At 58.6% G+C, this 27,776-nt stretch overlaps 1 protein-coding gene across 3 annotated transcripts; it reads left to right on the top strand.

Moving 5' to 3' along the window:
- The first annotated feature begins 97 nt into the window (after nt 1–97).
- Nucleotides 98–27,776, top strand: TIE1 (tyrosine kinase with immunoglobulin like and EGF like domains 1). 3 transcript variants are annotated; one of them, XM_031969283.1, is made up of 23 exons: nt 100–695; nt 972–1,289; nt 1,384–1,494; nt 7,512–7,667; nt 7,751–7,882; nt 8,080–8,220; nt 8,714–8,842; nt 9,106–9,251; nt 9,503–9,647; nt 15,823–15,981; nt 16,168–16,305; nt 16,436–16,732; nt 16,854–17,132; nt 17,239–17,429; nt 19,166–19,376; nt 19,639–19,749; nt 19,820–20,010; nt 22,270–22,383; nt 22,493–22,563; nt 23,147–23,187; nt 23,399–23,495; nt 23,960–24,059; nt 27,364–27,776. In XM_031969283.1, exons 1-23 carry the CDS (start codon nt 641–643, stop codon nt 27,433–27,435), a joined length of 3,405 nt encoding a protein of 1,134 aa, XP_031825143.1. In that variant the 5' UTR covers nt 100–640; the 3' UTR covers nt 27,436–27,776. The 3 variants fall into 3 exon arrangements, with proteins under 3 accessions (XP_031825144.1, XP_031825143.1, XP_031825142.1); XM_031969282.1 differs by having other exon boundaries at nt 16,854–17,138; XM_031969284.1 differs by lacking the exons at nt 23,399–23,495; nt 27,364–27,776 and having other exon boundaries at nt 98–695; nt 16,854–17,138; nt 23,960–24,049.

Below are 27,776 nucleotides of genomic sequence, written 5' to 3'. Positions count from 1 at the left end.
GGCCCTCCTCGCCCCCCTGCTCTAGCCCCTGCCCCTTTCCCTCCCCCTGAATGGTCGGAAGCCCAGCCTGTTTCCTCCTTTTCCTGCCTGAGGGCTGGGAGGGGGCAGGGTGGCCAGCCAGAAGGGGGGGGGCACGATGGTGCCCCCTGCGTTGGGGGTCCCCCCCAGTTGTCCTAGCCACCCCGGGAAATGAGCCCCTTCCCTCAAGCTAAGGGGGACACGGAGGGATCCTGAGAAAGGAAGGGAACCCCAGGTTCTGAGCTTCCCGACCCTCCCTTCCCAGCTTCCCTTCCCCCGCCCCCTCACACACACATACACCATCACCACTACCACCCCCAGCCCCAGCTGGCTCATTTCCTCCTGGGGCCCTGCGGACACACCAAGCCAGACACCAGCGTCGGGACACGCACACGGAGCCACAAACACCCATGGACACACACTCACTGCCAGGCGGAGACGCTCACTGACACAAACAGAACACACTCTCCTCACACGGTGGCCGGTCCACGCTAATGGGCAGAAACCTGGACCAACACAGAAGCCCACTGTGACCACAGGGGAACCGGCCAAAGGCCCAGTGTGAATCCAGAAGCAAACCGGGGGCGGCCCAGAGAGGATTTGGCCCCAGTGTCCCTGGGCCATGGGCCAAGGCGGCCCCCTTCTCCTCCTCCTCTTCCTTCTCAGCTACCAAGTGGGTAAGTTGTGCCTCTGGAGCCAAACTTCAAAGCTATTTTCTGTCCCTCCGGGGCTCAGATGTGGCTGGGTTGTACCCAGAAGCTGAGGATGGCAGGGGGTCAGTGGGGATCATGGGGTCCTGCTCCATTGAATAACCAGGGCCAACGGAGGCCCGAGGCCCAGAGAGTCCAAGGTTAAAGTTAGATGTGGCCAGGAAGGAACTGGCAGAGTTAGATGTAGGTGGTGGGCCCCTGGGGTCCTGGATCAGGGGGTCAGTCTCCTCTCTTGAACCCCAGGGGCAGCCATGGACCTCACGCTGCTGGCAGACCTTCGCCTCACAGACCCCCAACGCTTTTTTCTGACCTGTGTATCTGGAGAATCTGGGGCAGGCAGGGGCCCAGATGTCTGGGACCCTCCCCTGCTCCTGGAAAAGGATGACCGAATCGTTCGGGCCTTCCCACCTCGCCAGCCCCTCCATTCTACAAGAAATGGATCTCGCCACATCACGCTTCGGGGCTTCTCCCAGCCCTCTGACCTGGTCGGCGTATTTTCCTGCATTGGTGGAACCGGGTCCCGGCGCACACGTGTGGTCTATGTACACAATAGTCCTGGGGGTAAGCCGGGACGGGAAGAGCGGGGAGGGATGAAATGGGGGCCTGGGGCCGACACTGGCCCTACCTGCCCCCTGACCTCCCTCTGGGCTCCCAGCCCACCTGCTCCCAGACAAGGTGACTCACACCGTGAATGTGGGTGACACAGCTGTGCTGTCCGCTCAGATCCGCACGGAAAAACAAGTAGATGTGATCTGGAAGAGTAACGGTGAGTCTGAGCCTCCCTGCCCGCATGTACACCCCAGGACCCTCCCAGGAGGACTACCAGAGTGCTAACCTTCTCAGGAGCTCCACAGTGGAACTAATTCTGGATCCCTTGGCCAGGACTCCAAGGCCCCCCAAGTGGGCACCCTTTGCCCTGTCTCACTGTGTTCCTTTCCAGCCAAGCCAGAGAGGCGGCTCCCTGAGGGCAGGGCTCCCCATGCTTAGGTGCTTGTTTGGAGAGCAGGCAGTTGCTCTTCCATCTGCCCCAGCAGACTCTCCCGACCCTTGCCATCTGCGAGTTCCTGCTGAGCCCTGAGGTGGGAAGGGAAGGTGGGTGGGGGATACATCAGCCGCTCATCATTTAACAGGAACTGGATTCAGGTTACCGGCCTCCAGAAAAGGGTTTGAGGAGAGCCCAGTGGCAGTCCCAGGCCTGTCGGGCTGAGGAGAGGGGGAGGAGGAGTCCCAGCGGGACATCGGAAATGGCTTCACAGGGGAGGTGGCCCTGGGGCTGGCTGCTGCCGAGTGCAGAGGGTGGCAAAGGAAAAGGGTTCTGAGCCAAGTGCCAAGGAGGAGGTTTGTGGGGCGGACGAGCTGTTCTAGGAGCCCGACTCGGCCTCAGCAGGGCCGGGGCAGCGGGGAGGCCGGGGAACACCATGTCAGCCGGCCCTTTCCCCTCCCAAAGAGTCCCTTCAAGCTTTTCACTCCTTCACTTACCATTCCCTCTCTCCTCTTTCCTCTTCCTCTTGGCTCTAAGACCCCCCTGGCCTCCGTAGCCCCGGGGATTCAGCCCTGTTCGGGCTCCAGCGGGCTTACTCCAGTCCTGGGGCTCCTGTTCTCCTGGAGTCACCTCTGGGTGCATCCTCCACCTCTCCTGGCCTCGTGTTTTAGCTGCAGCTGGGCTACTCTTCTTCCTCCTGATGGATTCTCTGCACGCTCACTGTCACACACACAGACACACACACACACACTCACATATACACACACAATCACACGCGCGCACACTGTCACACATAATCACATACAATGATACACACACTCACAATCACACACACTCACATGCGCACACAATCACAGACACACACATACACATGGCCAAGAGGAAGGGCAAGAAGCCTTCTTGCCCCTTTGCCCCTTTGAGACGTCCTCTCTGCCCCCATCTCTCAGAAGCCAGTCTTTCTTTCCAATCCCTCCTCACCTGTGCCTCAGCCTTGCCTCGGGCGGAGCTTCCAGAGCGGGCCAGACTCAGGCCACTAGCACACCATCGGCCGCCATAGCGGGAACCCGTCCCACCAGCCTGTGCCCCGGTCACCCACAGCCTTTGCCCTTGCTTTGGCCTCATGCTTGGACCTCCCCACCCTCCCCCCCGGCTCCCAGACCACCCCCCTTCCCTCCGGCTCCGCCAGTCCTGGGGCTTTGGCTCTCGGTCGAAGCCCGGCTCCGCCTCCCAGCCGCGGGGCACCTGCCTGAGCCTCAAGGTCTTGCCTACAAGCAGGGCCGGTGAGAAGGCTGGCATCTGCTCCAAGAGCCGGCGGGGACTGTGAGGCCATCGGCTCTCGTCCCAGGCAGCGGAGGGCGGTGGTCAGAGAGCCGGGGCCCGGCCCAACCCGCCCCCGATGCTCACCAGGCCATTGCCCCCTGCCTCGATGCCCTGGGACACGGCCCCACATCAGCCAGAGCAGCTTCTTGGGGACGTCCTCCCCCAGTGCGTGCACATGCAAAACACATGCATATAACACACACACACACCAAGCACACAGCCCACCTACATGTGCTCCATGCATGTGCAGCCTCATACATACATGTGTGTATCTAATGCACACCCAGCCACATCCCGTGCACACATACGCACAGTGTTCCACACGCCCCCTGCCCACACAACCCCACACAGACATGCCCAAACTGCGCCCCCACCCCGGGCACACACAGCCGGGTACACATGCCCCGTACATGCACACCCGGCACACACATGGCACACGTGCACACCCCGCCATGCCTCCTGCACACACACATGCCCAAACTGCGCCCCCACCCCGGGCACGCACAGCTGGGTACACATGCCCCATGCATGCACACCTGGCACACACATGGCACACATGCACCTCCCACCGCACCTCCTGCACGCACACATGCCCAAACTGCGCCCCCACCCCGGGCACGCACAGCCGGGTACACATGCCCCGTGCGTGCACACCCGGCACACACATGGCACACGTGCACACCCCGCCACGCCTCCTGCACACACACATGCCCAAACTGCGCCCCCACCCCGGGCACGCACAGCCGGGTACACATGCCCCGTGCGTGCACACCCGGCACACACATGGCACACGTGCACACCCCGCCACGCCTCCTGCACACACACATGCCCAAACTGCGCCCCCACCCCGGGTACACATGCCCCATGAATGCACACCTGGCACACACATGGCACACATGCACCTCCCGCCGCACCTCCTGCACGCACACATGCCCAAACTGCGCCCCCACCCCGGGCACGCACAGCCAGGTACACATGCCCTGTGCCTGCACGCCCGGCACACACATGGTACACGTGCACACCCCGCCACGCCTCCTGCCACATGTGCACGCGCCTGTCATCCAGCTGCGCCCGGCACTGCCTCACGTGTGCCCACGCATACAGACACGCACAGACTTGTGGGCACACACCCTTCAGGCCGCTAGGCGGCGCCGTAGTTCGCAGAGCACAGGCCTGCATCCAGAGCATCTTCCCGAGTTCGAACCTGGTCCGACTCTTGCTCACTGGGAGCCCCTGGACCAGCCCCGCCCGTTTGCCTTAATCTCCTCTCCTGTAAAAGAAGCCGGAGAGACAAATGGTGCCCCTGCCAGTGTTGTTGCCAGGGAAACCCTACTGGGTCCTGAAGGGTGGGCCACAGCGGAAATAACCGAGCAACAATATGCACAGGTGCATACACGCACACACACTCACACTCTTACACACATGTACACATCCGCACACCCTCATTCTGTTCTCACTTGTCTGCCTGAGTCAAAGCCCGCTTGTGGCCCTTTCTCCCACGTGCGCCCCTTTCTCCCATATGCGGCCCTTTCCCCTGCCTGCGGCCCTTTCCCCCCGCGTGTGGCCCTTTCTCCCACGTGCAGCCCTTTCTCCCACCTTTTCCCCTGCGTGCGCCCCTTTCTCCCACATGCGGCCCTTTCTCCCACCTTTTCCCCCACGTGCGGCCCTTTCTCCCACCTTTCCCCCCGCGTGCGGCCCTTTCTCCCACCTTTTCCCCCGCGTGCGGCCCTTTCTCCTACCTTTTCCCCCACGTGCAGCCTTTTCTCCCACCGTTTCCCCCACGTGTGGCCCTTTCCCCCCACACTCGAGCGCACCCTCACCCCAGAATCGCAGCTCCCCAGGACCCGCCCCTCTAACACTCAGCCCCGAATGGCCCCTCCCTCCCCAGACCCTCCACTCCTCCCAGCGATCTGTGCAGAGGCAAGCAGAGGGAGCAGGCCTCAGTGGGGTCCAGGCTCTGTGGGCCGGGTCGCTCCTTCCCAGCCTCATGTGCTCTGCAGACTGGACAAGGGAACACTATTCAAGTCTCTTCAAGCACGCTAAGTAGCCCGGGACCCCCCCCCCCCCAGGGCCCTCCCTGGACACTCAACAACCTCTCCTCACTCACTCCCCCAACAGCGCTGCCTTCTGGGCTCCACCTGCCCAGCTTGTCTACAAGGTGACCCTGGGCCGGCCTGGCTGAGACCCAGATGTACAGCGCCCACGCCATCTCCTGCCCCCCTGATGGTAGCACTCTCTCTAGTCCTAGGTCACTCCTCAGTAACTTAGGGAACAGCTTCTCTTGAACATCAGCATCAGAGGGTGGTAGGAAGGAGTCCCGTGGCCTGGGGCACATTTCTAGGCACAGGAGGAGGGAGCTGGAGATGTAGAAAATCAGAGGGCCAAGAGCTGGGCCAAGGTCCTGGGGGCCCCTGGAAGGGGGAGGCTGGAGATAATCTGCATTTTAGGCGGGCCAGTCTGCCCGCTGACATTAGAAGGAGAACCACGACCAGGAGACAACAGCAGCTTAGGGCAATAGTCCAGAGGTGAGGTGATAAGGGCTAAGACCCGAATGGCGGCTTTGGTGGAGAAGGGGCTGGGGCCAGAAACGTAACAAGGACAGAAACTCAGGAAATACAGAAAAATGGGGGCTGACATCTGACTGGCTATGGAGGACGCTCCCCAGTTTGGGGCCTGGGAAACGATGGCCCCCACAATAACAGGGAGGTTAGGGAGAAGGAAAAGCTTGAGGAAGGTGACAGTCACTCCTGTTTGGGCCCAGTTTAAGATGTCTGCAGAGTATCCGGCTCAAGATGTCCAAGGGGCAGCGGGAGACACAGGAGTGGATATTGGGAGTTAAAGCTGGACAAATGAATCTGAAGTCATCTTCAAAGAGATGATCGAATTCATGGGACTGAAGAGCCTGCCGAGTGAAGCAGGGGAAAAAAGTGGGAGGCGGGAGGAGGGCCTGGTGAAGAGAAGCCCGGAGAGGGTGGGGGAGGAGAACAATCCAGAACGGTTACGGGGATGGCCAATGGGGGTGAAGCTGAGAATCAAACACCTGCACAGGGGGAGTCAGCAAAGCTCAGCAGCCCAGGAGGAGGGATGGGTGTAGAGAGAGCAGGAGGGGCCCCAGGGCTTTTTTTTAATGCTGAGGCAATTGGGATGAAGTGACCCGTCTAGGGTCACACAGTAAGGAAGTGTTTAGTGTCTGTCTAAGAACCTCCTGACTGCAGGGCTGGTGCTCTACCCACTGCCCCTCCAGCTGTCCCTCAGTGGCTTTTTTTTAAATCACTTTCTCCTACATATTAACCTTTCCTTCCTCCCTGTTAATAACAATTTACATTGAATATTACCCACATTACCTCATTTTATCCTCACAACATTCTTGGAAGATAGGTGGTATTATCTCTTTCTTTTTTCTTACAAATAAGGAAACTGAGGCAGACAGGGTAAGGTGACCTGCCCAGAGTCCCACGTGTCTGAGGGCAGATTTGAGTTCAGGAAGCTGAGTCCCCCTGATGCCAGGCCCCGTACTCCGTGCACTCTGACATCCCCTGCTATCCACTGTTAGCTGAGTGCAGATGTCTCTGGGGCCCCCTACTTATGCCCCTCCCTCCGAGCCGGCTGCTCCTCCCTGGTCCTGGAGGTGGGAGCTTCCTCTCGGGCCAGAAGCTGGACACCGTCCTCCTCTGAGCTCCCCCAACTGGCTGTGGTGAGCAGCCCCCGCTCGGGGCCCTCCTCCTGACCCCGTGCATCTGGGAGCCCCATCGCTCAGATCTGGGGGGCTCGGTGAGGGGGAGCAAGAAAGCAGAAGGGAAGAGCCAGCATGTTATTAAAGAAGGCGGCAGCACAGGCGGCAGGAGCCCCAGAGGACGAGGCTGGGAAAGGAAGCGGGGAAGTGGCCAGAGGACAGTTTCCTTTTTCCAGGAGCAGCGGCCATCTGGGAGAGGGCCAGTCAGCCCTGACAGCCAGTCCTAGGAGGGGGACTTTCTTCCCCCCAGAGGCAGCCCCTGCCCCAGTGGCCCCCCGCCCCCCCCCCCCCCCCCCGGGAGGCAGCCTTTGCCCCAGTATCCCCCCTTTCCCTTCCCTCCATGGCTAGGGGCTCTGCTCTCTGGCAGGAGCTGGCTGAGCCAGGCTAACCCCTCCTGGGGGAAGCTGCCCAAGGATGTCAGAATAAACTTTTCCTTCTGCCCCTCCTCCCTTGGCCGGTGGGTTAGACCAACCTGTCCTGAAGGCCTAGAGTGCTGAGGCCCCCGTGGGCCCCCCAGGGTTCCCCAGGCCAGGCAGCTCCTTCCATGGGCAGGGCTCCCGTGTGTCTAGAGGTGGTCTGGGGGCCCCCTCCGGCGTCCTCCAGCTTGGGAACCTCCCCGGTCCTTTCAGAAGTCCCCAGAGGCCCCCCTGCTCCTCAGACTGAGGGAGCTGGCCAAAGCGAAGGACTCAAAGGTGGGCCTGACCCCAGCCCCATCACCGTGGCCGTCCTCCTCTTCCTCCCCCTCCAGGCTCCTACTTCCACACCCTGGACTGGCGTGAAGCCCAGGATGGGCGATTCAGGATAGCGCTCCCCAACCTGAAGGCCTCGGATGGCGGCATCTACAGCGCCACCTACCTGCAGGGCAACCCCCTGGCCAGCGCCTTCTTCAGGGTCATTGTGCGAGGTCAGAGCTGGCAGGAATGGGGGGGGGGGGGGGGGGGGGGGGGGGGGGGGGGTGGCAGGGCGGCACTGACTTCTCTCCCTCAGGCTGCGGTGCGGGGCGATGGGGGCCGGGCTGCGCCAAGGACTGCCCCAGCTGCCTGCATGGAGGCATTTGCCATGACCAAAATGGCGAGTGTGTGTGCCCCCCTGGCTTCACGGGCACCCGCTGCGAGCAGGGTAAGGGCCCCACATGGGGCAGGGTAACAGGGATTCTGGAGGGCTGGGGGTCGCGCTCGGGCTCCTAGGGGCTAAGGGAGGGGCTGTCACGGAGCCCAGGGTGGGAGCAGGAGGTCCCGGGAGGTTTTGAGAGCATTTCCTGGGGTGCAGGATCTGGGAGGGAGGCAGCGGATCCCCCATACTCTTGCCTCTCCCAGCCTGCAGGGAGGGCCGGTTCGGGCAAGGCTGCCAGCAGCAGTGTCCGGGCACGTCCGGCTGCCGCGGACTCACCTTCTGCCTCCCGGACCCCTATGGCTGCTCCTGTGGGGCTGGCTGGGGGGGCGACCAGTGCCAAGAAGGTAGGTGCCCCCTGGCGACGCCCATGTTGCCGACGATGGCCTTTCCCTGCCCCTTGCCCACCCTGTCCCCACAGGCCACAGCTAGGAAGAGAGGGACCAAGACAGAGAAGCCTCTCTGTGCAGGGGAGAGACATGCAGATAGATAAAAAGGGTGGAGAGGATGTATTAGCAGGGAGGAAGGGATGCCACCTCAGAGGGCAGGCTCCCTTGGCCAGAGGAAGTGTGGGAAATCCTCTAGCACAGGTGGGCCATGTGCCCTCCGCCCCCAGCTGGGACCCCTTCTTCCTCCTTCCGCCCCCCCCAGCTGGGACCCCCTCCTCCTCTCTCCTCCTCCTCTCTCCGCCCCCAGGTGGGACCCCCTTTTCCTCCCTCTGTCCCCCAGCTGGGACCCCCTCTTCCTCCCTCCGACTCCCAGCTGGGACCCCCTCTTCCTCCCTCCACCCCCCCAACCGGTCTCTCTGTTCCCCACCCCACTTCCTCTCTGTCCCCTTAGCCTGTTCCCCTGGCTGGTTTGGGGCCTCCTGTTACCTGCAGTGTCGATGCCAGAACGGAGGCACCTGTGACCGCTTTAGTGGCTGTGTCTGTCCCTCAGGATGGCACGGGGAGCACTGCGAAAAATCAGGTTTGAGGCAGGAGCGGGAGGGCTGGGGGCGAGGACCGAGGGACCGGGGCAGGGAGGGCAGAGCAAGGAGGGCCCTTGGGGGATGTGGCGGCAGGGATGGTTCCAGGCATGAATAGGGGGCAGGGAACCTGACCTGGCTCAGCCCGGGCCAGTCTCAGGACGGGCATCTGCCGCCTCCCGGCACATTTGCCCATCCACGTGTCCCTGAGCGGCCACATCCACGAGCGTGTGCGCACATACCCGAGAATCTCCACTGCCCCCAGACCGAAACCCAGAAATCGTGAACATGGCCTCAGAGTTGGACTTCAACGTGGGAGCCATGCCCGTAGTCAGCTGTGCAGCCACAGGGAATCCGCCCCCGGTGCGGGGCAGCATGGAGCTACGAAGGCCCGATGGCACCATCTTCATGGTCAGCACCCCTAATGACCTCTAACCTTACCCATTTGACCCCGTCCGCTGATGTTCCGAACCACCGGTGAGGTGGAACCCAGGAGGTTCTGGGGGCAGGGGACCCAACTCCACTTCGGATGCCTGCTGTTCACGGGAGCTTGGGTCGGTCACTTCTTTTTCCTGGGCCTCAGTTCCTCATCCATAAAAGGAGGAGAGGTCCAGGCCGGTCCCTGCTTACGCAGGAACCAAGTTCCCACTGACTGCCCACAGCCGTCCAAGGCCATCATGGAGGTGGACAAGACTACGTCCGAGTTCCAGGTGCCGCCCTTGAGCCCCACAGACAGTGGCCTGTGGGAGTGTCGAGTGTCTACGTCCGGGGGTCAGGACAGCAGGCACTTCAAGGTCAACATCAAAGGTGAAGAGATGTGGGAGTGTCTGGGGGTGGGAAAGGAGAATGTAGCCTGGGGTGGGGGATGAAGCCAGGAGGGGATGGGAGAAGGTCATGACTATGGGTGTGGGACCTTCCTCCCACAGCAAAGCAGCTTCCCTGCATCCCCAAGCCCTCCCCCATCATTCCTGGAGAGGGGGCTCCGCTGTCCTTGGGACAAAGAAGAGAAAGGGTCTTCCCTCCCCCCGGACAGCCCTTAACAGAAGTGAAGAGAGTTCTCACATTCTCTAGAGTGACTGTTCTCTAGTCAGAGCCCAGGTCCACCAGCCGGATTGTCCTCCTCTGGCCAATAACCGGCTTATCAACATCTCTTTAAATTGTGGTACCCAGGGGCAGCTGGGTGGTACAGTGGATAGAGCAGGAGCCCTGAAGGCAGGAGGACCTGAAGTGAAATCTGGTCTCAGACACTTCCTGGCTGTGTGACCCTGGGCAAATCACTTAACCCCAATTGCCTCAGCAAAATAATAATAATTATTATTATTATTATTACTCTTTAAACCCAGCCTTTCAGCTTTGAATCTGTATTACAGTACTATACTATACCAATTGTATTATAGTCTTGTCGTCCTGGGATCTAGAGCTGAAAGGAGCTTTGTTGGGTGACCCTGGCAAAGATACTGCAGTGGCTGCCATTTCTTTCTCCAGATCATTTTGCAAATGAGGAAACTGAGGCAAACAGGGTTAAGTGACTTGCCCAGGGTCACACAGCTCGTAACTAAGGCTGCACTTGAACTCGCGTTTCCTGATTCTAGGTCAGGCACTGTATGCCCTATGGCACACCTAACTGCCCAGCCGTCCGGTCCAACCCCTCATTTTCTCTCTTTTCCCCTTCTCCCTATCTTTTCCACAAGGACGATATATTTAGTCCATCCCTCCTGATCCACCACTTTAGTGACCTTGACCAAAAAAAGCAAATGGGGTGATTTGAGCAGGACTGGCCCTTGCTGAAAGCGAGGCTGGCTTTCTGGGACTGTGCTTCCTTTTCTAGATACATATTAACCTCTTTAACCAGCCATTCTAAAATGTCTCCCAGAATCAGAGCGATACAATTCAGCCCCCCTTTCCTAAAATCCGGACCTCTTTCCTTCTCCCATGCTGTGGTCCCGCTCATGTTCTCAGATGTCCCCGAGAGGGCTCTTCAACCCCCCCCAGGCCACTTCCAGACCCAAGGGTGTCACTCCCCTGGGCCAGGGAACCTTACATCATCAAGCCAGTCAGGTGGTCTCTTATCATGGCCTTTCTTAGCTTTTTAATCACGTTTGCTTGGCTCTTGCAATCTAAAACTCCTTTTGCTTTGCAGAGAAAAGAAACAAGATTAGAGTTGAGCAATCCTGCCTTCTCCCTTTTGTCAGCGATTATCCCACCCACCTCCAGCTTATATCCTCTCCTTCTGGGTTATTTTCTCCAAACACAGGAATGAGTCCTTGATCTCCTCAGCATGCATCACTGTCCCAAAGTCCTTTCCTCCCGTTCCAGGGATTCTTGGTTCTGTCACAGAATCTGCTTTTGTCAGTAGAGAACTCCAGCATCCTTCGCCGCAGCTCGGTCCTGCCTCCCCAGGTTCCCGATGTTTCCCAGACCCCTCCTCATTTCCTTTTTCAGTCCAGATAATCAGCAGGCATGGTTCTCCCCCCAGTGACCTTCACCCAAATGTTCTCAACCATCTTCCCCCTTTAGTTCTGCATTTCCTTAGATGACTGCTCCATCTTAGCTTGTAATCAATTCCCTGCAGTCTTTGCTCTATCCTGTGTCTTTTGAATACGGCGCACCCTCCGTCCAGGAGAGGGCTTCCTCCAAACTTCAGTGATATCAATAAGGTCGATTTTGATTCTATTTTTCTCATGTTTTGAGTTCTGAGCCCACTCTACAGAAAGTTTTTAGATATCATTAGTTACCTAGGGGGGCCACTAGGTGGCACAGCGGATAGAGTGCTGAGTCTAGAGTCGGGAAGTCCTGAGTTCAAATATGACATTTGCTAGTTGTGGGACCCGGGCAAGTCACTTAACCCTGTTTGCGTCACTTTCCTCATCTGTAAAATGCTCTGGAGAAGGAAACGGCGCCAGCATCTCTGCCAAGAAAATCTACAAGGGTTACAAAGAATCAGATATGAGTGAAAAACAACTCGGCAACAAAATAACCCAGAAGGCAACAAAGCCAGTGGCCTCCAAGTCTCATCTCTGCTAAGATGCCTTAAAGGAAATCCTCCTCAATACTCTGTCTCTGTCTCTCTGTCGCTCCGTTTCTTTCTCTCTGTGTGTCTCTGTCTCTCCCTCTCCACTTTCCTTCTGTCCCTCTCTTTTCTTCTTCTTCTCTTCCTCCTCCTCCTCTTCCTCTTTCCTCTTCTCCTCCTTTTCTCTTCTTCCTCTTTTCCTCCTCCTCCTCCTCTTCTTTTCCTCCTCTTCCTCTTCCTCTTTTCCTCCTCCTTCTCCTCCTTTTCTCCTCCTCCTCTTCCTCTTTTCCTCCTCCTCCTCCTTTCTTTCTCTTGCTGTCTCCCCCTGATTTCTCTTTCCAGTTCTTCTTCTCCTAATCCTCCTACACACTCACTTCCTCCCACCCCTCAAGGCTTTCTCCTTAACTCTTATCTCTCCCTCAGCAATCTTGTCTGCCCCAGGCCTTCCATCATTCTCTCTCTGATAGAGACTCCCAGGTCTTTATCTGTCCCTGCCCTCCTCCTTTGAAGGATCCTCTCAAATTTCTCCCAGAGTTTTCCCTTATCTAGCTGAGGGAAGGAGCATTTATTAAGGACTCATAGTATGTTTTCTAATTTTTAATCATCTCATCTTGCTACTATCTCTATGCTAAAAAACTTTGCCTCTTCACATCTCTGGGAGCTGGGGATTGTTATCATAGTGGGGGAAACGAATATTTATTAGGTGATTTGCCCAGGATCCCACAGCCACTGTATCTGGTCCCTCAGACTCATCCAACCCTAAACAACTAACCATCTGCTCCCCAAACTTCTCCTTTGCCCAGGTTCCTTCTCTTTATCTCGGGGCATGCAGACTCAAAAGCAGAGTTGTTCCTGTCCTTCACATTCTCTCTCCATCTCTTCAGTAGCCAACTGTTCTTGGTTCTGGGTTCAAGGCATCTCTTAGAAGCTATCATGTGCTTTTTTATTGGAGGGGTGAGGTGTTTTGTCCCACACACCTCCTTTTTCTCATTCAGATAGCTCAGAGGTGCAGCGGATAGAGTGCCGAGCTCTTCAGTCCAGCCTCAGACACTAGAAGATAAGTAACCCTGGAAAAGTCACTGAAATCTGTGCACCTCAATTATAAAATGAGAATAGCAATAGCATCTACCTCCTAGAGTTGAAATAATGATTGTAGAGTCCCAAGTAGTGCCTGGTACTAGAAAGAGCTATATAAATGCTAGTTAAATAACACCATTATTAGCTCTATGACCTTAGATAATCATTTAACTGCTTACCTCTATTCATTTATCTGTAAAATGGGGATAATAATAGCACCTGCCTATCACGCTTTCTGTGAGCAGCAAATGCTGTTATTTCCCTCAGCTACCGTCCTGGGTTCCACAGGGACAGTTGCATTTGCCTTCTCATTGTTCCCCCCCTCAAGCTTTAGATGAGGGCTCTGAAGCCTTGCTTCCCAAATGTGCAGAATGGGGATGGGTGGAGAGCAATCATTTTGAAGAAAATCTGAGGGTCTCACTAGTCTGCAATTAAAGAGTCATCATCAGTGTGTTAAGGGAGCCAGAGAAACTCTTGTGATGTGGGGCATCTGGAGGCAGATGTCCTCTGCCCTGGGCTGTCTGGAAGCGGGCATTCAGGCCTTAAGCGCCTCCTTTGTGCCATGCCTACAAGGTCACAGAGAAAGGGTCCTGCCTCAGGGAACTCCCGTTCTCCCAAAGGGGCAGAATTTTCCCATAGATAAGCCAAAAGATCCTGAGATCTACAAAGACTTGCCCAGGTTGGAGTTTGTGAGTTGAGCTTTGTAGGAACCTAAGGATTCTGGGAGGTGATGGTGAGGAGAGAGCATGGTCCAGACTTGGATATCTCAAGTCATAGAGATGAGAGACCTGGACAGGAAATAGCTTGCAAGCAAGTTTGATGGGAATATAGATTAACAAAATTATGGCGTGCCACTGGAAAGCTAGATGGGAACTGGGTGTTGGAGGGCTCTGAATGCCAGGATGTGGTACTTGTATTTTATTTTATTTGGAAACAATTGGGGTTAAGTTACTTGCCAGGGTCTGAGGCTAGATTTGAACTCAGATCCTCATGACTTCTGAGCTGGTAGCCTATTCACCTTGCCATCTAGCTGCCCCTCTATTTTTTTCTTAAGGCAATAGGGAGCTACTGAAGATTTTTGACCAGACATGTGAGCTGCTCAAGCCCGTAACTAGCCATAGGGAAGCATGGAGGAGGATTCAGCTTGAGGGCAATATGAGTTTCATTTGGAGCCTGATGAGTTTGAGGAGCCAGGCTGACATCTGGGTAGAGACTGTCCCTGGGTACTCGGCAGCAGAATGATAGGGCGAGGCAGTTGAAACCTAGGAGTCCTTAGGAGAGAGATGATTGAGCCATGGGAAATCCTGAGAAAGAGGATAAAGAGAGAAAAGGAGACCTAGACGAGGGCCTGGGGAGACAGGAGGAAGCAGGCTGCTGACTCCGGAAGAGTTGGGATGATCTGACAAAGAGAGGAGGGCAAGAAGAGAGGGCCAATGTGTGAAGGAGAGGCTGTTCAGTGTGGAGTCTTAGAGCAAGACCCAGAAAAGGCTATTGAACTTGGCAGTGACCTTGGAGTGAGCAGTTTCCTTCTGGTGGGAAGTAAGGAAGCCAGAAAGTCAAGGTGGGCAGGGAGGAAATGGAGACATTGACTGGCAGCGCCCTATTCTGGAGTCTGTCCATGGAAGGGTGGAAAGGTAGAGGACAATACCTTGGAGAGATGTCAGAGTCCCATCCTATGATGGGACTATGTGTTTAAGAATGAGAGAGACCTGGGCTTATTGGTGGGCAGCGGGAAAGGAGCCAGTCGGACGTGGGGAGGTGGACCGTGAAGAGAGCTACCCTCTGGAAGAGACTGAAGGGACTGGGTCCAGACACTGGGGAAGGGCTGACTGTGACCCTTTATTTCTCAAAGTTCGGAGCAGGGAAGAAATAGGTCGGGACAGGGCCAATGAAAAGACTTGTAGACTGGAAGAGAGGAGGGAGCTGGTGCAGAGACCTGGGCTAAGTGCCAAGGAGGAAGAGAGCGGCCTCCAGGCTACTGCTCCTTACTGAGGAGTGGGGAGGAGGCGGCTCGAGGGGGGACTCAAGGGAAGAGGAGGAGGCTTGGGCCAGTTAGAGAGTCTTTCTAACAACATTCAAAGGATTGCTGCTGAAATTAGAAATTGCACATTTGTAGTGAACCCAGAAGGCTGGCCCCTGGCTCCCTCCCTCCCTTCTTTGTTAGCTACAGAACTCGGAGGCCTGACACCCAGGTCAGAGGCCTGGAGCCCATGGCACGGGAAGACCCATTCAGGAACCTCCGGAGTGGACCTGATGCAGTGATGGGCGCATGCTAATTTTTGCTCTATATGGTCCCAGACACAGAATAATGGGTGGAAGTTCAAGAGAGAGATTGAAGTCTGATATTAGAGGACAAAACCTTAACAATGGGAGCTGCCCCAAAGGGAAAGGGACCCCTTCCCAGGAGACTGAGTGCCCCACTACCCAAGGCCTTTAGACAAGGGCCAGAAGGTCACTGGAAGGGTTCATGCTTTAGGAAAGCCAGAAAAAATAACATTTAAGGCTGATTTCCAGTTATAGAATCCTGTAATTTGTGAGAACTCAAAGGTCTTTCCACCCGCTGGCACTGTATCATTTGGGAATTCCACAGCTCCCTTGGATATGGTCTTAGGAGTTTAACAGAGCTAGGGGCCCAAAGCTGGAGGAGATCCGGGCATCTGGCCCAACTGGGGCCCAGGGGATGTGGGGCGTGGAGGAGAGCTTGGCCAGCACCATCCCAGAGGGAAGGACCCAAGTGCTCTGCCCTGAGCATGGGGTCCTGAGCTTTTCCCACAGCCCCGGTACCACTCCATGCATTCGATGGGCAGTCAGCAGGGAGGCAGGCTCGGGTCTGTGCGCCTGGGCACACAAGCCCCTGAGGGCCTCAGATCTTCATTACTGTCCTCTGCTTTCCAGTTCCCCCCGTGCCCCTGGCCCCTCCGAAGCTCCTGGCCCGCCTCAGCCGCCAACTTGTGGTCTCCCCACTGGTGCCGTTCGCAGGGGACGGGCCCATCTCGTCAGTGCGCCTTCGCTACCGGCCTCAGGACAGCTCCGCGGCCTGGTCCACCATTGTGGGTGAGTGAGTGAGGGGAAGGGAGAGAGAGAGAATGAGAAGGCTGGGGTGAGGGAAGGGTCTGGGAGTGGCTAAAGGCTGTTTCCCCCTCATCCACCCTGTGCCTCACGGAGCTCCTTCTTCTCCCTGTATTCCCTTCTCTTTGCTCATCTGCGCTTCCTGACCACCACGACCTCCCTCCTTGGCAGTGGACCCCAGCGAAAATGTGACCCTCATGAACCTCCGGCCTCAGACGGGGTACAGCGTCCTGGTGCAGTTGAGTCGCCCAGGAGAGGGGGGCGAGGGAGCCTGGGGGTCACCCTCCATCATGGCCACTGACTGCCTTGGTGAGATTCCTGCCTATTCCTGGGGGACGGGAGAGTGCTTGGCCTGGCAGACCCCTGACCCACAGAGGCTGTAGCCAGGAATGGTTTGTGACCCTTCCTCCCTCCTTTGGCCCTTGGCCTCTGGCTGCAGAGCCCAAGTTGCGACCCCAGCTGGAGGACTGGCATGTGGAGACCCCGGACCGGATCCGAGTGACCTGGTCCTTGCCTGCCGTGCCCGGTCCCCTGGTGGGAGACGGTTTCCTCCTACTCCTGCGGGACCCGGAACGGGGCCACGAGCTGCGTAAGAACGTCACCTCTGCCCAGGCACGCTCCACTACTCTGAGCGGCCTTGTGCCCGGCACCTTCTACCTCCTGGAAGTGCGGCTCTACCATTGCACGCGCCTGGGCCCCGCTTCCCCGCCAACGCGCGTGCTCCTGCCCCACTCTGGTACGGGAGGTGGGGGAGGGAGGCTCGTGAAGGAGCTGAGAGGTGGTGGGCCCCAGGCCCGAGAGCTTGGGAAGGCCAGAGGGTGCCAGTCCCTTATGCCCTTTCCCCCTGACTCCCCCAGGCCCCCCAGCTCCACGGCTGCTCCAGGCTGAGGCCCTGTCAGACTCGGCCATCCGGCTGACCTGGCAACGTCCAGAGGACGTCGGAGCCATTGCCAAGTACATCGTGGAGCTGCAGGTGGTCGGAGGGTCTGGGGAGCCCCTGTGGGTGGACACAGAAGGAGCCGAGGAGAGCACCGTCATCCACAGCCTCAATGCCAGCACCTGCTACCACTTCCGGGTTCGAGCCAGCGCTCAGGGCCCGGGAGCCTGGAGCGAAGTAGTAGAGGAAACGACGCTGGGTAATGGTGAGGGGACCTTCTCCAAGGGGTTGCGGCTGGGGACGGACACCTCCCAGAACCCCCCCGGCTAGCCTCGGGTCACCCCCCCTCCTTGCCTCCTTCCCAGGCCTGGAGAGCGAGGGCCCAGCCCAGCAGAGCCGGACAGCAAGCCCCAGCCTGGACCAGCAGCTGGTGCTGGCCATCGTGGGCTCCGTGTCGGCCACGTGCCTCACCATCCTGGCCGCGCTGCTGGCCCTGGTCTGCATCCGCAAAAGCTGCCTCCATCGAAGACGGACCTTCACCTACCAGTCGGGCTCGGTCAGTGGCCCAGCCCCTGACACTGGGATGGGGCTCCCTGAAGCAGGGAGGGGGGTCTGTGTGTGTGTGTGGGTCCCTCCTTCAGCCTGGCTCTTTGCTGCTCTCGGGGTCGGGGGGGTCCTACATGAGCACACCCCTTCCCACGGGGCTCCCTGCAGCAGGGAAGGGGGTCTGTATGTGTGTGGGGGTCCCTCCTTTGGCCTGGCTCCTTGCTGCCCTCAGGGTCAGGGCCCACACGCCTTCCCATGGGGCTCTGTTCCTCTGCCCGGGGGTATCAGGAGGAGCCGGTCCCAGGCTGGGCCAGTCTCACCTTAGCCCTCGAGGTCTGTCTCCAGCTTGGGGTCCCCTCTCCTCATACGGCTCCTTCTGTGTCCCTTCAGCCTTCAGACCCGGAGGGGAAGGGGAGCCCCGCAGATTGTGGGAGCCCCCGATGCTGGGGTTTGGGGACCCTCAGGGGCAGCTTCAGGGGAACCTTCAGGGCTCACATGTGAGGTGCAGAAGGGCCAACTGGGCCGGACTGTGGCACGGGGGGGAGGGGAGGAAAGCGTAGAACCGGAAAAGCAGGAAGGGGCCTGGCTGTAAAGAACGTTAAATGCCAAACAGAGAAGTTTGCATTTGATGCTGGGGATGGGAGGGGTGTGAGCCAAGAAGGGCCGATGGGCAGCCCAGCGTCCGCGGAAGCCTGGCTTCCACTCTTTGCCAAGAACCAGCCGTGGCCGGGCAGTGTCCCCGGGCCCGGGGGCGGGTGGCCGGCTCTGACCCAAGCACCCCTCGCAGTAGGAGAAGTGGGGACCGGGAAGAGCAGCCCCGCAGTGAGCCACCAGCCGGTCCGGCCGCATTTCCCTTCCTGGCAGCAGCCCTGGGCTGATAGATGGAGAGCACGGCCCAGATAGGATCTTGCCTGCGCCCTGGCCAGACTTGATAAAGAGAGATACAATATGGGCAGTCAGGCAGATGCCAGACCAGCCCCCAGTGGGATTTAAAGACTGAGCCATCAATAAACCAACGTCCACCTGGCGACCTGCCCTCGGGTCCCGGCCCACAGAGTGTTTTGGCCCAGATGTAAATCCCTATAAAAGGCTTGGGGGGAAGAGCATCAATCTCGCTGGTGACACAAGCTGATCCTTACCCAGGGGGAGAGAGCTGCAAACTCAGTGTGATGGGGGACAGGGGCCAAGACAGCAGAGGGAGGGACCAGCCACAAGGGGAGGCCCCTGGCTCGGGAGGAAAGTGGGCACAGGTTGCCCCTGCCCTGGCTAAGCCCAGCTCGGTTCTGGGAGCTGCAGGCTGGAGGAAGACCCTCGCTGACCAGGGACGTCTGTACGGCCAGTGGGGGAGGCTCCAAGCCCACCCCCTGAGGTTATCTGTAGGGACCTGGCACATCTGCCTCCCTTGGAGTGGGCATGATGAGAGCGACTTTGGGGCCTCGAGGGCTGTCACACGGAAGGGGGAGCAGCAGGCGGGGGATGGGGGACTCTGACAAGGGGCAGGCTCAGGCCGGGAGTCAGGAAGGAGGCTCTGGCCCAGAGAATCTCCCAGCTGCCCCGGAGCTTGCAGCTTCGTCCCCTGGGGGGTTCGGTGTGGGACTCTGGGGGGGGTTTCCCCCCTCTCTCTGGCAGGAGGTCTGACTGCTCTCCGCCCTTATTTACCGCCATTCCCAGTAGCTCCGGGCCGGGGCTGGTGGCTCCCGTCCCCTTCTCCTGCCTGTGAGTGACTGTCCATTCTGTCCCCCAAAGGGAGAAGAGACGGTGCTTCAGTTCAGCTCCGGGACGCTGACCCTGACCCGCCGTCCGAAGCCGCAGCTGGAGCCTTTGAGTTACCCCGTGCTGGAGTGGGAAGACATCACCTTTGAGGACCTCATTGGGGAGGGCAACTTCGGCCAGGTCCTTAGAGCCATGATCAAGAAGGATGGGCTCCAGATGAATGCGGCCGTCAAGATGCTCAAAGGTCCCAGCCCTGTTCCAGCCCTCAGGCCCCGGTGCCCCTCTGTCCCTGAATTCAGTGCCTGACCTCCAACCCTTGACGCCCTGACCTCTGACCTCCTGGCTGCAGCAGGCCTGTGACTGCCCTAGTGTCTGACCCCCACCCCCACTCTCCTTAATCAAGCCCACTCCAGGCCCAAGCTACACCCCCCCCCCAACCCACACTGAATCCCAGTCCTGGGCCCCGTGCTCACCTCGATTCTGATACCGGTTCCCGCTGGGTCCAGAATTCGCCTCCGAGAACGACCACCGTGACTTTGCCGGAGAACTGGAGGTTCTGTGCAAGCTGGGACACCACCCGAACATCATCAACCTGCTGGGAGCCTGCGAGAACCGAGGTGAGCCCCCTCCCCGCCGCGGGCCCCCAGCCGGAGCCCCCGCCCGGCCTGACCTGCCCGTCCCCCCCAGGATACCTGTACATCGCCATAGAGTACGCCCCCTACGGGAACCTGCTGGACTTCCTTCGGAAGAGCCGCGTGCTGGAGACGGACCCGGCCTTCGCCCACGAGCACGGCACGGCCTCCACGCTCACGTCCCAGCAGCTCCTGCGCTTCGCCAGCGACGTGTCCAAGGGCATGCAGTACCTGAGCGAGAAGCAGGTGCTGCCCGTGGGGCTGGGGAAGGGGGGGAGGGGGGAGCTCAAGTGGCGAGCATTTATTAAGTGCCTGCTGTGTACGTGCCCAGGAAGCAGCTTCCTCCCTTTAAGATCCAGTTCCTTGAGTTCCCCAGGGGGACCCACTTGCCTAAGTCTTGTCCCCAGGGACTCAGTTTCCCTCCTTCCTTTCCTCCACCACTGGCCACATTCCTGCTTCTCCCTTTTCTCCTTAGTGCCCCCGGGCATGTTTCTCTCCTCCATTTGAGAAGCCCAGAAGCAGCCCAGGGCAGCCCAGCTTCTCCTTCATACCCGATCTTTGCCTCTGGAAGGGGCCCAAGCACAGAACGGTTTCTGTGTTAGGTTTCCCTCAGCCCCAGTAATGGCCGCTCCCTTCCCTAGCTCCCACTCTCGGCTTCCAGGGAACGCACTGGGAGTTCAGGACCGAGCCGCCGGCGAGCCCCGGCCCAGCCTTGGAGCTTGTTGGGTGAGCCGGTGGGGTCAAAATCCCCAAGCTCTGGCCAGGCGACCGTTCCCAGCTCCCTGAGTCTCATCCCATCGGTCACTGGCTTGTTCTGCCCCGGCCCTCCAGGGCAGGGTAGGGTTGGGGGTGGGAAGGCTTGGCCACCTTTACTGAGACAAACACTGGGTCAGGGCCTGAGTCCTAGGTGGGGGCAAGGACTGGGGGGAGGGAAGTGTCACTGACAGAAGCATCTGAGCTGAGCCCATAAAGGAAGGTGAGGACTATGAGAGTCTAAGGTCCGGGGGTCTGTGAAGCTTTTGAAAAACATGGAGGAAAGGAGGGGTGCAATGTCACGCAGTGGAGATTTCCCCTTTGGAGAACACTCGGTAAGCTTTGCATTTCTACTAGAGATGAGAGTAGTGAAAGGCAATAAGGAAAAATAGAATTTGAAGGGAAGGGGGAGAGATTGTGGAGAAGGGTCTTAAAGTCCAGGCTGGCAATTTATTCTGGAAGCAATAGGGAGCCATTGAAATTTCTTGAGCAGAGGAGCAACATAGTCCAATAAACCTGTGCTTTAACAGTTGTGGCCACTGGGCAAAGAAAAAAAAAAAAACAAGTAAGATTAGTAGTCAGTGATTCAATAAATATTAACTGGCTCTTATGTGTCAAGCACTGAGCTAAGTTATTTCTCAAAGAGGACTGTGACATGGAGAAGTGATATGCAAGTGAATTAGATTGGAGGGAGGGAGAGAAGGCTGTGCAAGGGCACCTGCTTTAGTTTCCCCTCCAGAGCCGTTTGGGTCCAGTGGCCAGATAGACTGGAGCTGGCCCTGGATGCAGCAGGAGCCCTTGGGCTATTTAAGTTAAGATCTTTAAAAGGCCTGTTTGTCCAAGGCGACTCCAGGCAGAGAGGCATGCTGGGAGATTTCAGCTGGGAGAATTTACATTCCTTTGGACAGAACACCAGTAGGTAAGGGTATGATTCTCTAAATAGATAGAGGAAGAGGAAGGACGGAAAGAAGGAAGAAGGGAAGGAAGGAAGGAGAGAAGGAAAGGAAGAAAGGAAGGGAAGGAGGGAAAGGAAGGAAGGAAAGAAGGAGGGAAAGGAAGGAAAGAGGGAAGGACAGAAGGAAGAAGGGAAGGAAGAAAGGAAAGAGGGAAGGAAGGAAGGAGGGAAGGGAGGAAGGAAGGAAGGAAGGAAGGAAGGAGGGAAGGGAGGAAGGAAAGAGGGAAGGAAGGTGGGGAAGGAAGGAGAGAAAGGAAGGAAGGAAAGAACCCAGGAAGGCAGGCAGGCATATGACTACTTGGGTCCCCAGTGGGACAACTACTATTCACAAGTTGTTTGTCCTTCATTCTCAAAGAGGACCAAGACATTGGGGAAGTGATACCATACCATGCAAGTGAATTAGATTGGAGGGAGGAAGGGAGGGAGGACTGTGCAAGGGCACCTGCCTCAGTTTCCCCTCAAGAGCCATCTGGATCCTGAGGCCCCATAGAGATTAGGAAGACTGGTGCTGGCCCTGCATGCAGTGGGAGCCCTCGGGCTATTAAAGTTAATGTCTCTCCCAGGCCTGTTTGTCTGAGGCAATGCCCAGTCAGCGATTAAGGCTAGGGGAAAATGAGACAAAAAATGGCCTCTTTTACGAAGTTTCTGGCCAAAACAGGAACGATTGCTGTTTACACTCATTCTGAGCCACCAGAATCCAAACAAGGCCCCGATAATCCTTCCTAGATGGCAGTGAACCCCATGCCCTATGCCCCTCTGCCCTCATCCCTGGACCCACAGTGTTCTCTCCCCTAAAGTTCATCCACAGGGATCTGGCCGCCCGGAACGTGCTCGTGGGGGAGAATCTGGCCTCCAAGATTGCAGACTTCGGCCTGTCCCGGGGGGAGGAGGTCTACGTGAAGAAGACCATGGTGAGTCTGGGGCCCCGGGGCTCAGTCCTCAGGGACCGCCCCAATCCTGGTATCCCCCGACCCTCCTCGGGGGCCCTGACGCTCTCCTTTGGTCCCTCCTGGGTCCCAGGGCCGGCTCCCTGTGCGCTGGATGGCCATCGAGTCTCTGAACTACAGTGTCTACACCACCAAGAGTGACGTGTGAGTGAGAAAGGGCCCCGGGAGGTCCAGGACGTGGGCTCTGGGGAGAGAGGGAGTGACGGGAGGGAGGGAGGGGGGAGAAAAAAGGGCAACAGGGAGCGCAAGGAGAGAAGGGGGCCAGCGGATGGGGACTGACTAAAGGACGGGCCCCTGTCTGGGGAGAGGGAGCCGGGGGGCCCTGGGAGCCCAAAGTCCCTGAGGATACATCCAGCCCCTTCTCCTTGGTTCCTCAGTAGAGGACAGCCCGGCGGCATCCTGGGTCAAAGGCAGGAGGCCATTAGGGGCTAGTGTGGGGGGCCTGGTCCGGCCTGGGGAACGAGGCTGCCCCCCAGGGGCCTGAGCGCTGAGCTGCGGCCTGGGAGGTGGGAGGGGGAGCTCCTCAGAATTCTCGTCCTCCCCGGCCCAGAGGCCGGGAGGAGAGAAGGCCTCATTGTGACATCACCCAGCCCATTGTTCTCTGGGGACACTGTGACATTGTTGTTCCTCGGTGGCTCCCAGCTGCTGCCCTGGGCAGGGCAGGGCCAGGCTGGTGTGGCCACCTTGCCTCACCCGTGCTTAACGAGGCTGCTGTCTGTCCTTGCAGTTGGTCCTTCGGGGTTTTGCTCTGGGAGATCGTGAGCCTCGGTAAACCTCCCCCCCATTAATGTGCCCCCTCCTGTTAGTGTGCCCCCCCCCGGCCCAGCCCCAAAGCCCGTAGTGGATCCCCACCCTCCGGCCCAGACCAAACCCGCTTCCAGCCCCTCCATCGCCCCCAGCATGGGAGCCCAACCTCTCAGCTTGGATCCCCCCAAGCCCCTGCCCTGGGGGAGCTGCAGGGCCCGGCCTCTTCTTGCAGGGGGCACGCCGTACTGTGGGATGACGTGCGCTGAGCTCTACGAGAAGCTGCCCCAGGGTTACCGCATGGAGCAACCCCGAAATTGTGATGACGAAGTGTATGTGAAGCCCCACCCCTTCTCACCGCACCCTCCAGGCCCCGGGCCCTGGGTCTGGGTGCTGGCCATGTCTGAGTCAGGGCCGGGCTGCTCCCAAGCCCAAAAATGGGCCGGGACTCGAGGGCCCGGGAACTTCCGGTGCCTCGGACTGAGCCAGGGCCCCCCCACCCCAGGCCCATCTCAGGGCCGGCAATGGCTCCCACTCACACACTGTTCTCTCTGGGCTTGGGGTTAGTGATTCCTTCTCCACAGAACCGAGGGTGTGGGACCTCCCGCCTGCCGGGGCCCAAGGACCTATAACCTCCCATCTCCTGGATCTGGGAGTTAATGGAGCCCCCGAGGTACTCCTCACCTCAGATCTGAGGGACCTCCCATCTGCTGCTCAGAGATGCCCCTCACTCCACAGTCCTGGGGGGGCCATGTCCCCCATCCCCGGTCTGAGGGCCTGCGACCTTCACCCGCAGGTATGAGCTGATGCGCCAGTGCTGGAGGGACCGTCCCTACGAAAGGCCGCCCTTTGCGCAGATCTCCGTGCAGCTGGGCCGGATGTTAGAGGCCAGGAAGGTGAGAGCCCCAGGAGGGGGCCAGGCCCCGACCCCAGGAGGGGAGGGCAGCTCCTAGAACCCCCTTGTCTCCTTCAGCCCCACCCCTCGCCCCAGCCTGCTCCCTGTCCCTGCTGTCAGGCCCCAGGATGCCATAGCACACTTCTGGTCTTTCCTAGGCTCCCTCTCTCCTGAAGAACAGGTCACAAGCCCAGGCTCTGGCTGCAGGTTCCAGGCTCTGAGCTCTGGGCTCTCCCCTTCCCCTTCCATCCCATCTTTAAGGAGCCCACAGCCCTCTGGGGAGCTCTGAGGGTCTTAACTCAGGATAGAAACCAGTGAGCAGAGTGGGTTAAAGCACAAGAAGGGGAGGGAAATTTGGGAGAGCTCCAAGCCTGGCATCATGGTGGCCGGGACAGCCGGGCCCTTCTCGGCCCTTCTGGGCTCTCCAGCTCCTCTCAGAAGTCAGGCCCTTTGCTCCAGTTGAGAGACCCTGATGACTTAGGGAGGGGGGAGCGGATGGAGCAGGGAGGGAGGAGGGGGTGGGGGGCCTCCTGAGCTGGAAGCCGCTCCAGGCTGAGGTGGGGGTGCCCCGAGGGTGCAGGTGGGAGAAAAAAGCCCAAGAACAGCAGCCGGAGACAAAGGGGACAACTGTGGGAACAGGGGAGACAACTAGGCTGGTCTTGGAGCTCGCAGAGGCCTTGAATGCCAGATCAGCAGCCCTGTTGTTCTCACGGATATTCTGAAGGAGCAGGTGGGGTCACGGGAAGAGTGCGGGTCTGGCCCAGAAGGGTGGGGCAGAGGGGGCCGCTGGGGCCACTGGGGAAGGGACGGCCGCCTCCCGGGACTTTCCTAGGTCTCTTCCAGCTCTGTGATTCTGCAGTTCAGCAAGAGCTGGGTCCCCTCTGTGGGAAAAGGGAGAGACAAGGGCGGCCGGGAAGCCCTTGGGGGCTTCTGTCTTGGGGCATCGGGAGGGGAGGCAGGCTTGGGGCAGGGGCGGGGAATGAATCCCACTGGGTACCGAAAGAAACATGGGACTCGGCAGGACAATGGAGGCTAGATTCATGAGGTCAGGGGCCGAAAGAGAGAAGAGGCAGACAGGGCTTAAATCGGGCAGAGTGCTGACTTGGAACCAGGAAAATCCGAGTTCAAATCATGCCTCAGGACACTGGGCAAGATACATGCTCTGCCCACCTCGGTTTCTTCCTCTGTAAATGGGAATTTTCCCAGAGTTGTAGTGAGCTTCACAGCAGCTACCACTGGAAAAGGGCTCTGCAGATTTTGAAGAGCTATAGGAATGGGGAAGGTATCTAGAGAAACAGAGAAGGACCAGTCGGAGAAGTAGCCAAAGAGCCACAGGGGCCTTGATCCCACAATGCTCTGGGGCCTCCACTCGCCGGCAGTCCCCGCAGCAGTTCCGAGCCGACCTTAACTGTTCTCCCCAGCCCTGCTGCCAGCCAGGGTGCCCCACTGTACCGCCGCCTCTGTGGAATCCTGCCCGCTGGGGGTCTCAAAGCCCCCCTGCCTCCCCCTCCTTAACCAGCTCCAGGACCTTCTCGGAAGCTATGTCTGCCTCCCTCCCCTCCACTGATGTGTGTGCTGGGGATGGCAGCAGGAGGCAGGCCGGCTCTTAAGACCCCCTGGCTCTCCACCCACCTCCCATTCCCATTCCACACCAGCCCGGCAATCAGAGTAGCGCCCGCTTCCTGTTCCCTAAGCTGCCCAGCCTCAGGGCCCTCCCTTGTCCCTGTGGCAGCTTCGAGGGGGAAGCCAGGCATCCCCCAGTCCTCCATCCCTCTCGCAGGACCATCTCCTGAGAAGGGTCACGTGATCACCTCAGCAACTTCTTCATCCTACAGATGAACAAAAGGAGCAGGGGGTGGGGGGGAGGGGGTGACTTGTCCAGGATCATCTGCTAGTAGTGGTACAGCCAGGATTCAGACTCAGGACACTGGGGAGTAAGTCCACAGGGGTGGAAAGAAGAAAGGAAGGAAAGAAAGGGAGGGAGGGAAGAGAGAACAGCAGAGGGTGGGGCAGGGAGAAAGAGGAGGAGGAAGGAAGAAGAGGTAGAAGCAGAAGAGGAAAAAGAGGAGGAAGAGGAAGGAAGAAAGGCCTGTTAAAGGATGAAGAAGAGAAAAGGCAGGGAAGAAGAGGGAGGGAAGGAAGGAAAGCCTATCATTAAAGGATGAAGGAGAGGACAGAAGAGAAGAAAGGGAGAGAGGGAGGGAACAAAGGAGGAAGGAGGGAAGGGAGGAAGAAAGAAGGAATCCACTTTAGGCAGTGTCAGGAAAGACACCCTAATCTTGAGAGCCGACCCAGCGTGGAAGGGGATACCTTAAAAGTGGTGACCGCTCCTTAGATGTCAAGGCCTGTAGCTGGTGCAGGAGCTCCCTTTGATATCCAAGTTGCACCAAGTGCTGCTGCCCTCCCTCCCAGCTCTCAGATGCTAAAATTTTGTGGGCATCTGTATCAAAATGGGAAACTCCCCCCACCCCCATCCACCTGCACGCCCCTCCCCCACATCTCTGGTACAGGCTGGGGGTCCTTCAGAGTTCCCGGGCAGCGCTCTGGGCTGCTCAGTCCTTTGTCCCAGCTGGAGGAGTTGCCGTTGCTCCTTTCCCAGCTTCCTCTCCGCAGAGTCAGCTCCGTTCTGAAGCCTGTCAGTGCCTTTGGATCCCGGTTCTGACCCTGTCAGTGCCTTTGGATCCCAGTTCTGACCCTGTCAGTGCCTTTGGAAACCGGTTCTGACCCTGTCAGTGCCTTTGGATCCCGGTTCTGACTCTGTCGGTGCCTTTCGATCCTGCTCGGACTCTGGAGCTCTCTCCCCAGCTCAAGCCCCTCTGTGAGCCCGAGGAGCCTTCCAGGCTTGCAGCCGAGGCACTGATAAAAGCTGACCGGCACCTGGAGGGGTGCAGACCCCAGAAACCCTCCTCCCGCCACCTGGCCCTGGGCCATTCCCGAGCCCGACCCCAGTCACAGCCGCTTCCTCAGTTCTGTCTCTGCCTTCTCCTCCAGCCCCCTGCTCCCCCCCACCCCAGCCCCATGTAACCATCTGTCCCCAAGGACTTGGTGAGAAACTGGTGGATTCTATGTTGAGGCCAGCAGGCATTTAATTATACTGATAGTGACCTCAATATTATCAGTAAGGTTTCTCCAGGGTGCTGATCCTTCTCCAGGTCTCTCCCCTGAGACTGTCCCCACCCCCAGACACTGGGCCTCGTTGCCAGAAGGCAGCCGGCGGCCCGGGGGCCTTCCTGGGTGACGGCGGGAGTGCTCCTGGAGGACGGCGTCTCATGCTCTCCCTCCCTCTCTCCCTCCCTCTCTCTCAGGCCTATGTGAACATGGCGCTGTTTGAAAACTTCACCTACGCAGGTATTGATGCGACTGCTGAGGAGGCCTGAAAGTCCGATGGCTCCGTGCTCCCTGCGGTCAGCGAGCCTCCGGGGACGGACGGGCACGGGCTGACCCCCGCCGGCAAGGGGGGGCCCTGCTGGGATCCCGGACCAGCCTCGGGGACTCAGATTTTTAGTCCTGTGTATAGATGGGTGCAGGTAGTGGTGGGAGGATCCTGGTGCCAGCCTTCTCCCCAGTCTGGCCACTCCTCCTCCTCTGAGTTATTACCTGCCCCCACCCCCAAATCCTCCCTCACTGTAGCTACTCCTCCCCCCTCATGCACCTCCCTGCCCCCTCCTCTGCCCTCCGTGGGGCAAATAGGGACAATAAAACATTTGGTTCTGTCCGA

Source organism: Sarcophilus harrisii, chromosome 4, assembly GCF_902635505.1.
Source record: "Sarcophilus harrisii chromosome 4, mSarHar1.11, whole genome shotgun sequence".
Taxonomy (NCBI): domain Eukaryota; kingdom Metazoa; phylum Chordata; class Mammalia; order Dasyuromorphia; family Dasyuridae; genus Sarcophilus; species Sarcophilus harrisii.
The sequence above is the reverse complement of the archived record's forward strand: the minus strand, read 5'-3'. Positions and strand labels throughout refer to the sequence as shown.

What these genes read in the sequence shown, in the direction of transcription:
- TIE1 (XM_031969282.1), top strand. Translation starts at nt 641, where the DNA reads ATGGGCCAAGGCGGCCCCCTTCTCCTCCTCCTCTTCCTTCTCAGCTAC. An exon ending in GGAAACGACGCTGGGTAATG is followed by an intron (nt 17,139 to 17,238) that starts GTGAGGGGACCT and finishes CCTCCTTCCCAG; the next exon opens with GCCTGGAGAGCGAGGGCCCA. An exon ending in GGGAGCCTGCGAGAACCGAG is followed by an intron (nt 19,750 to 19,819) that starts GTGAGCCCCCTC and finishes CGTCCCCCCCAG; the next exon opens with GATACCTGTACATCGCCATA.